Here is a 9639-nt window from a genome sequence, read left to right as displayed (position 1 = left end):
TCCACGCTGAGCCTGCAGCCCATTGTTGTCGATTTAACTTTTTTTTTTTTTTTATTTAGCTCATAAGAAACTGTTTTTATGACAACAATAAAAGTATTTTTATTTTTTTTTTATTTTTTTAAAAATGAAAAACAGCTGAATGCGACGACATTTAAATATGTAAAATGTCCAACAATGTAATAAATCATTACTATCGAAAAGATCATGTGTAAACGTAATATTTTAAATCTATCCTCTACCAAACATAAGTAGACAACTAACTACAATCTGAGAGGAATAATAAATCAAAATAAAATTACTAAGTATGTCACAGCGTAATATCTGTATTTTAAACTCGAAACTAATAATACAAAAGTAGCTTCTAATACAGTAAACTATAGACGATGACGAGCCAACATTTGGTCTTACACATGACGCAATTAATTGGCTATTTATAATAGTAGTCTGGCCAGATACAACTTCAGTATTAATATCAAAGCTGATAGGAACGCATCGCGGGACAGAATGAGTTTCGATAACAAAGTGGTTATAGTGACAGGGTCCAGCTCCGGTATCGGGGCGGGCACTGCCCTCGCGTTTGCTAAAGAAGGTGCAAGTGTAGTCATAGTGGGACGCAATGAAGAGAAGATGAAAAATGTAAGCACTAAATGTGAAAGTTTAGGCAAAAAGCCATTGGTCGTTAAAGCGGATGTTTCAAATGACGCTGACGCTAAGAGAATAATAGATGAAACTATAAAGACATTTGGGAAATTAGACATCCTAGTTAACAACGCAGGTATGGCAGAACAGACCGAGATAACAAGTGATGATTTTATGGAAAGTTTCGATCGCGTAATGAACATAAACTTACGCGCGGCGGTGTACATCACCCATCTGGCGATACCGCATCTGATCAAAACAAAAGGCAACATTGTCAATATATCAAGTATAGCTGGAACTTCTACTACTGGTACTGCAGCCCTGGTTTCATACTGTACATCAAAGGCTGGACTCAATCATTTCTCGCGTGGAGTAGCCTTAAAATTAGCCGAGCACGGAGTCCGTGTGAACATCATCAGCCCTGGGCCAGTGCGTACTGACATTCTAGATAATCTGTCCATTCCAAATTTCAATTGGGATCATTTTAAAGCGACCACACCGCTAAAGAGATACAGTGAGCCAGAAGAGATCGCTGATCTGATTTTGTTCTTGGCCAGTGACAAGGCGAGAGGCATCACTGGGTCTGATTTCGTTTCAGATAACGGGCTTTTATTGAAACAATAGGGAACAAGTATATTCTACAGGAGTTTTCTTTTACGCTATTTATACGACATATATTTTTAAATCTAAATCACAGCAAAATCAATGAAGAATATAACATTTAGGTTTAATAAATTACAATTAAAAATGTACTATCACCTTTTGTTTTATTTAGTACACTATTAAAACCAGACATTTTTCCAATAATTTGATATCAATTTATCGTAAGAGATTGTTAATTACATTCTTAATCTATTTTGCAACGTTATTGTTGAATAGTTTTATGTTTCTTCGAATCGAAATAATGTACAGATAAGAGTATGCGCGCGTTTTAACTAAACTATCACACTACGCTTGTGCGATTGTCGATTGTTATGCTGCCCATTTAACAGTTTAGTTGCACAACTAAAGATAGTGAAGTGTACGCACCTCCATACAAGCTCATAGGAATCAAAGCGAGACTAAACAGTTGTCCGATAGTTGTCAAATATTGGCTCTAATGCCTCATTGGCCATATCGATATGCTTTGATAATGGTATCATTAGTAGATTACTAGCAGTTCCCGTGTAGCTTCATCCGCGTAACAATATAAAAATAATATTTTACTATTTACATTTCCAATTGGAAATGTCGAAATTTAAATACTTAAATAACATCGAAGGTCTTTGCTATTGGCTAACAATTACCGTTACTATGGCAATCTTGCTTCTTTGCTACTATTCGCCTGTAGTTTTTGTTTCTTTCTCGTATGACATTTGATTCCAAATTATTCACCCCTTAAAATAAATAGCGTGAAAATATGTTGCGTGTCGTAAGTGTAGATATTTTAATAAAATTAAAATTATTAATAAATATGCTGTAATTGCTGACATCCTACATAATAAAGAAGTGTGTGTTTACATTTTACTATAATACATTACTAGCTTTAGCCGGCGATTACATCCGCGTGGATTAAAAAAAACAAATGCAAGTAGCTTATGTGTTCTTCCAGGCTATCCTCGACATCTATGCCAAATTTCATCGATATCCGTTCAGCCGTTTAGGCTACAAACTCTAACAAACATCCATCCATCTTAATTTTCGCATGTATAACATTAGAATGAAGTATGAGTACAAAAGTTTAGATAAAGATAGGATTTGTTTTGAGAAAATAAAGTTGCTTTTTCATAAGATATGTGTAAGATCAACAAATTTATTTTATAAGTATTTTTGGGTATTTATTTCAAGATAACAATCAGGTTTTACCAACCGGTTTACGAATACATAACCACTGTCAAGGTCACAGTACTGAATTTTTATTGTGTTATTTTGCTGTGATGACTTGCATCAAAACTTGTTTCGAGCTAACGTCTCAATGCCAGTTGAAAAATAATTGAAGAGTTTGAACTATGACTGGATTTAAAGTCCGGTTTGCGTGCTACTAGTGTCCTGGGGCAGAGTTCTAGGTTGTACACGTCTTGTAGGACGTTAATTCGCAGACCTTTGGTGCCCCTTTCTGTCTAGCGGCCTAAGGAGTCGTCCAACTATATAGAAATCTGAAATAAGTAGTATAACCTTTTACTGTTACAAAACTACTGTATCGATACATAAATAATTACGTCTCAGTATCACAAAAAAGGAAATCTTAGAAGGTGTTAAATAAAACGACATCGCAGGGTTATTGCAGCAATTATTATCACACATTTATCGCAATAATGCACCGTTATCTGAAACAAATTCAGATCCAGTGATGCCTCTCGCTTTGTCACTTGCCAGGAAGAGGACCATATCTGCGATCTCTTCAGGCTGACTAACTCTATTCATAGGAGTAGTTGCCTCTAATTTGTCCCAAGTTAGGGGAACCGATGAATTCTCCAAGATATCAGTGTGTACCGGTCCCGGGCTAATGATGTTCACACGGACGCCGTGCTCCGCTAGTTTTAGTGCAACTCCACGAGAGAAATGATTCAGTCCAGCCTTGGATACGTAATAGGAAACAAAATTTGGAGCACCATTGGTGTAAGTTCCAGCTATACTAGATACGTTAACGATATTCCCTTTGGTTTTAATGAGATGTGGTATCGCTAAATGCGTCAAGTAAACTTGAGCACGTAAATTTATGTTCATTACGCGGTCGTAATCGTCCATAAAATTGTCGCTTGTAATATTATTGGGCAAATATATACCAGCGTTGTTCACTAATATATCCAGTTTTCCAAATTGATTTATTGTTTCATCTATTATTTTCTTTGCCTCATCATCTTTTGAAACATCCGCTTTAATTACCAATGGTTTCTTGCCGAAACTTTCACATTTATTGCTTACGTTTTTCATCTTTTCTTCGTTACGTCCCACTATGACGACACTAGCGCCCTCTTTAGCAAACGAGATGGCGGCAGCAGCTCCGATACCGGAGCTGGACCCAGTCACTATTACCACTTTGTTTTCGAAATTCATTTTTGACAATTATAAACTGCAACTTGCTGCATAAATTTTATACTGAGATAATATCTGTTGACACAAAAATATATACTCCAAATGGCTGCATTTCTGCGACTTTTTGCTTGTCATTCTGATAATTTTGTTAAAGATGCGATAAGCGTGTTCCAAAGTACTAAGTAGTGTGACAGACGTGTTAATGTTTTATTCACAAGTATATGATAATAATTTATTGTATCCATGTTCTACATATGCGGAAGATTAATGATTTTAGGTCTAAGTCAATTTCTATTGTGCCAAACAAGCAAGCGGCCATCTGGTTTCGCAGAAATAGCGAAGCAAGCTGCCTATAGACTTCCGCAATTGCAAATTTGTTCCCAACCATTAATCGACGGAGGAGGGGACAAACAGAAAGTGGATATTTCCCCTGCCTAATGTGTCCGACACAACGTTAAATCACCTTCCCTTTATTATCATTACCTTATAAGAAAATAGGAGGAATTTCATCAAAAGTTATGCAGAATTACTTTTACTTCCCGCCTGTCTTCCATGTGGTATTTTGACATCTGGCAAATCTGACGATTCGTGCAACTCATGTTAAGACACAAACGGGCAATTGCGACTCGACGTGACGTGACGTCACATTCAAATTTTTGCAACATCGATAGCAAATATACTATCACGAAACTATTTATTGTTGAGATAATAAAATGTAGTGGTGTATTAAATGTAATTAGTGTTCTAGAAACTGCTTTAGAAGTCAGCAGTATTGATGAAACTAATCTAATCTTAAAAAGTATTTTAAGTGTTAAATAAAACAACAATATGGGGCATTTTAAATATTCTAATTTTTCCAAATTAAACAACAAATAACAATTGAACATTTTTTTCCCTAACAAGACATATCATCTTACAAGTAAAGAACCGTTATCAGAAATATATTCAGATCCAGTGATACCTCTAGCTTTCTCGCTCGCTAAGAACAGGATCAAATCCGCGATCTCTTCAGGATCACTGACTCGTTTCAAAGGGTTCATATCTAAGAAGTTGTCCCAAGTGATAGGAGCTGAAGAATTATCCAGTATATCAGTGCGCGTTGGTCCCGGACTGATCGTGTTCACACGCACACCGTACTCCGCCAGTTTCAGAGCTACTCCTCGAGAGAAATGATTGAGTCCAGCTTTAGATACAGCATAAGATAATATACTCGAAGCAGTTGAGGTTGAAGTTCCAGCTATACTAGATATGTTTACAATATTCCCTTTGGTTTTAATTAAATGTGGTATCGCCAAATGGGTTATGTAAACTTGGGCTCGTAAATTTACATTCATTACGTGATCGTAACCTTCCATGAAATTGTCTTTAGTAATATCATTAGGTACGAATAGACCAGCATTATTCACTAATATATCCAGTTTTCCAAATTGATTTATTGTTTCATCTATTATTTTCTTTGCCTCATCATCTTTTGAAACATCCGCTTTAATTACCAATGGTTTCTTCCCGAAACTTTCACATTTATTGCTTACGTTTTTCATCTTCTCTTCATTGCGTCCCACTATGACGACATTAGCGCCCTCTTTAGCAAAAGCAAGGGCAGCGGTCGCACCGATACCGGAGCTGGAACCTGTCACTATTACCACTTTATTGTCGAAACTCATTTTTTAACTATTGTTATCTTCGCCTGTGCCTAAATTTTATACTGTTATTATATCTTCTGATAAATAAATATCATATAATAATTAAGCTACCTTCACACTCACTGTTGACAAATTTCACTGAACTGTACAAATAATTAAAAATGTGCGTGTAGGCAAAACTTTAACTGAATAATTCAATTGATTGTTAAAAATTGTCTACATACAATTATATCTGATCAGTTCGACTATTCTGTAAAAACTGTTATAACTGAGCGTCTGTAGCAGGCTTTAAAGTGAACATAGGCGCGTATTGCGCAATATTTTACCGTCATTCTGATAAGTTTGTTAATAAGATAATGCGTACCAAAGTACAAAATAGCATTACAAACGTTTTATTTCTGAACTATGTAGCTTAGTAGTAAAATCGATTTTTAACGTGTCATGGCTTTTTGAACTTTGCAACCAGAGGACGTCAAGTGTAGCAAACAATTCTGTTTTTCACTCGTTTAAAATACATGGGCGTTTTATGAGGAGGGATGACTCTCATGTTACAAGGAGAACGTTAGTTATGAGTGTGGAAGTGTACACCGGTAGAAGTAGACGTAAAAAGATTGATTGCGTGAAAGGTGACACGATCAAGAAGGGAGTGATGACTGAGATGACGTATGATAGAGTTATGTGGAGGACAACAACCTGTTGCGCCGACCTTATGGGAGTAGGATAAGGAGGAAGACAACCCGTTTTTTACACATTTTTTTGTATATCGCGTTCTATTATGTTGACGATATTGACCCAGATGGCGAGGATTGACTTCGATCACTATCAGATCTGGGCCATGGTTACCGTTACATTGTCGAAACTATTGCTTTTGAGTCTGCATCCTTGCAAACTTTGTTTTATTAAAACTTAATTATCGCTGACATGTTTTAAAGACGGAATTAGTGAAAAAAAAATATTAAATTTGTAGCTTAAAGTTTTTAAATTCTTTTTATTGTGTCTTAATTTCGACACTGGCGCCCTCTTTAGCAAACGCTAGTACTGACACCGATACCGAAACTGGAGCCTTTTATTATCACATTAAGGGCCCACAATTCTTGTTAATAGTCAGATAACAATTCAACGTTTGTGATGGAAGTAACGGATTTTGGTATTCTTTCTGACAGTGACGTCACTTTTATCGCTATCTGAGCCTCTATCAGCCAGTAGTGGGACAGGCCCTAATTATTGCAATCATCACCTTTGTGACTTAAAGTTTATATTGTAGTAATATTTATTGATACATAAATAAACTTAAGGCAAGGTCTGCGCATGTTTCGCGTTTTTTTGCACGTCATTCTATTGTTAATAACCGTGATAAGTGGGTACTAAAGTAATAAATGTAATTGATATTCCGTCTGATGACGGATAATTTATTTAGTAATGAGTTTTTATTTTATATTTATCAACAATTTACCTTTACACCAGAACTTTGTTCATATGTAGTTAAAATAAGTTTTTATTTTACAAAACGGCTTTCATTTTTTATAATTTATAGATTTAATTCATAAAAAATACATAAATCTTCGATAATATAAAGTTCAAATAAGAAAGAAGGTATTTTCTATATTTTGTATGTTTTTTTACATTTGTTAAACTGTCTTATAAGAAATACTCTGTATAACAATCGGAAATAATCTTCATGTTTGTGAAGAGTTTTGATTAGTTTCAAGGTTAAGGAGAACGTAGCAAACGTATGCCACGAAAAGCGACTTTATTGTATAGGACTTTAAGACTTTTTTTGTGTTCACTTGACCGTTCTTGAGGCATTCTGATGGCTTCGAATTAAAAACCTCTTAATCATCTTCACAAAATTAACACAAAAATGTTGTGAATGATTATGTTGGTTTTAAATTATGTTTCTGTATTATGCTTTAGTATTTTCAACGTCTGTTTCACGTATTGTGTGGCTCGCCCGATGTCAAATAAAAATATATTTTAACTCGACCACAGATTCACATATATTTGACTAGTTAGTTAGATTGTCTGTATGTACTTATTAATATCAAAAAGGTTTACTTTATACTGAACATTTTATTAAAAACTAGGTGTTGCTCGCGACTTCACCCGCTTGAAATTTTAATTTCACGGGCTAGTATATGTTACACAAAGACAAATTACCTTTCTAATGGTAAAAGATTTTTTATAATCAGCCCAGTAGTTTTTGCGGGAATTCAATACATAAACAGATATATAATATTTCTTCTTTATAATATTAGCTTATACGAGCAGTTGCCCGCGACTTCGTCCGCGTGGTATTAGAAAACATACGAACTATATAAATTACAAATAGCTAAGTATCCCTCGGGAACCGGACATTTCTTGAGGATGAAGCTTATCCCATGTGTACTCCAGACTTTGTTTTATATATGTGCCAAATTTCAATAAGATATGTTGAACCGTTGCAGAATGATCGAGTAAACATTAAAAAACTAAATTAATGAATCCCACGGGAACCGTAACTATTCCTGGGATAAAAAGTAGCTTATGTGTTCTTCTAGATTATGTTCTAAACCTGTGCCAAATTTCATGGAGATCCGTTCACCCGTTTAGGCTACAAACGCTAATAAATATCCATCCATCCATCCGTTCATCTAAACTTTCACATTTTTAATATTAGTAAGATAGTAAGAAGTAAGATTAGAATGTTTTAAATAATAAACGGCGTATATGTGATTTTGTGCAAATAAAATGAAATCTCACGATCAGTCATTTATTATAATTATCCAATATTAAATTCTAATATGCAAATATTAAGTGAACCACAGGAAAACAATTGTATTTACTATTCACTTTAGTTTTTCACTAAAAGCCCGTTATCTGAAACGAAATTAGACCCAGTGATGCCTCTCGCCTTATCGCTGGCCAAGAACAGAATCAGATCAGCGATCTCTTCTGGATCACTCACTCTTTTTAGGGCTGTGTTCGCTTCGAAGTGATCCCAGTTGAAATTTGTAATGGCTGGATTTTCGAGAATATCGGTACGCACCGGTCCCGGGCTCACGATGTTCACACGGACGCCATGTTCAGCTAATTTCAGCGCGACTCCGCGTGAGAAATGATTGAGTCCAGCCTTCGATGTACAGTATGATAGAAAAGCAGAAGTACCAAGAATTGAAAGTCCAGCTACGCTTGATATATTGATGATGTTTCCTTTTGTTTTGATCAGATGCGGTATCGCCAGATGCGTCAGATAAACAACCGATCTTAAATTGACGTTCATAATGCGATCGAAACTTGTCATAAAATCATCACCTGTGATATCATTTTCTTCAGAAATACCCGCGTTGTTAACTAGAATATCTAATTTACCAAATTTATTTATAGTTTCATCTATTATTCTCTTAGCGTCAGCGTCATTTGAAACGTCTGCTTTAACTACCAATGGCTTCTTACCGAAACTTTCACATTTGTTGCTTACATTTTTCATCTTCTCTTCATTGCGTCCCACTATGACGACACTAGCGCCCTCTTTAGCAAAGGTGATAGCGGTGGCGGCTCCGATACCGGAGCTGGACCCAGTTATTATTACCACTTTGTTGTTGAAAGCCATGTTTAACTCTTGAAATTGTCAGCTCCGTCTTAACAAGTATACTGTGGTGCTCTCTGTTAATGCGTTAATATTTATACTAACATTTACGGAAACGTATGACGTGCTGAACAAAAATCAGTTATCATTCTGATAAATATTTACCAATAATAGCGATAAGAATGTTTCACAATATTGAATAGTGACGTTTCAATGTTTATTTATCAATAAATAATTAACTTTTGACCACGGTTTCGTTCTGTGTTTCTGAAAAATATACTAAGTTATTTCTTCTTCTATCGATATGCAGCCCTTTGTGGGTCTTGGCTTGATCCAGCAATTTCTATTTGCTTTTCCTTTCGTTATAATGTCAATACTAAGTTACTAACTATATTAAACAAATGAACGTGCGTGTAGTTTTCCAGGTGAGTGTTGAAGCAAGACGTATTAGATCTATCGATGGTATTTACACTAGTTTTGTTAACATTTCAGTAATGGCTATAAAGGTAGAGGAACACCGAAGATAGTATGGATGGATTGTGTTTTCACACATGGGATGGAGATATGCTGAAAAAGGGAATTTAGATATGACGGTTGATAGAGATGTATGGAACAGTAGCACATACTGTGCCGACCCTCCGTATGGATAAGGGCATAGTGATGATGGTTATTGTTTCCGTGAGGATGTAAATATGATTGTATTGCTGTTTTACACAGTAATGACACAATTCTTATGCAACTTTCAGTTGCTTTTATTTCTATAAAAGGCTTTGCTTT

General features: G+C 35.4%; 4 protein-coding genes across 4 annotated transcripts; 1 reads left to right on the top strand and 3 right to left on the bottom strand.

The window, feature by feature from the left end:
• The first annotated feature begins 461 nt into the window (after positions 1 to 461).
• LOC106109039 (17-beta-hydroxysteroid dehydrogenase 14-like) lies at positions 462 to 1397 on the top strand. Its single transcript, XM_013290433.1, has one exon. It carries the CDS (start codon positions 505 to 507, stop codon positions 1261 to 1263), a length of 759 nt encoding a protein of 252 aa, XP_013145887.1. The 5' UTR covers positions 462 to 504; the 3' UTR covers positions 1264 to 1397.
• Positions 1398 to 2891: 1494 nt separating this feature from the next.
• Positions 2892 to 3748, bottom strand: LOC106109038 (uncharacterized oxidoreductase TM_0325-like). The gene has a single exon (XM_013290432.1). It carries the CDS (start codon positions 3673 to 3675, stop codon positions 2923 to 2925), a length of 753 nt encoding a protein of 250 aa, XP_013145886.1. The 5' UTR covers positions 3676 to 3748; the 3' UTR covers positions 2892 to 2922.
• Positions 3749 to 4526: 778 nt separating this feature from the next.
• On the bottom strand, positions 4527 to 5537 carry LOC106109041 (uncharacterized oxidoreductase TM_0325-like). Its single transcript, XM_013290436.1, has one exon. It carries the CDS (start codon positions 5316 to 5318, stop codon positions 4563 to 4565), a length of 756 nt encoding a protein of 251 aa, XP_013145890.1. The 5' UTR covers positions 5319 to 5537; the 3' UTR covers positions 4527 to 4562.
• A 2528-nt stretch (positions 5538 to 8065) lies between these two features.
• On the bottom strand, positions 8066 to 8911 carry LOC106109044 (uncharacterized oxidoreductase YxbG-like). Its single transcript, XM_013290439.1, has one exon. It carries the CDS (start codon positions 8884 to 8886, stop codon positions 8128 to 8130), a length of 759 nt encoding a protein of 252 aa, XP_013145893.1. The 5' UTR covers positions 8887 to 8911; the 3' UTR covers positions 8066 to 8127.
• Between the last annotated feature and the right edge of the window lie 728 nt (positions 8912 to 9639).

The sequence above is a fragment of the Papilio polytes genome, unplaced genomic scaffold (genome assembly GCF_000836215.1).
Source record: "Papilio polytes unplaced genomic scaffold, Ppol_1.0 DF821322.1, whole genome shotgun sequence".
In the NCBI taxonomy this organism is placed as follows: domain Eukaryota; kingdom Metazoa; phylum Arthropoda; class Insecta; order Lepidoptera; family Papilionidae; genus Papilio; species Papilio polytes.
The sequence above is the reverse complement of the archived record's forward strand: the minus strand, read 5'-3'. Positions and strand labels throughout refer to the sequence as shown.

Coding starts and splice junctions, on each gene's coding strand:
- LOC106109039 (XM_013290433.1), top strand. CDS start 505: ATGAGTTTCGATAACAAAGTGGTTATAGTGACAGGGTCCAGCTCCGGT.
- LOC106109038 (XM_013290432.1), bottom strand. CDS start 3,675: ATGAATTTCGAAAACAAAGTGGTAATAGTGACTGGGTCCAGCTCCGGT.
- LOC106109041 (XM_013290436.1), bottom strand. CDS start 5,318: ATGAGTTTCGACAATAAAGTGGTAATAGTGACAGGTTCCAGCTCCGGT.
- LOC106109044 (XM_013290439.1), bottom strand. CDS start 8,886: ATGGCTTTCAACAACAAAGTGGTAATAATAACTGGGTCCAGCTCCGGT.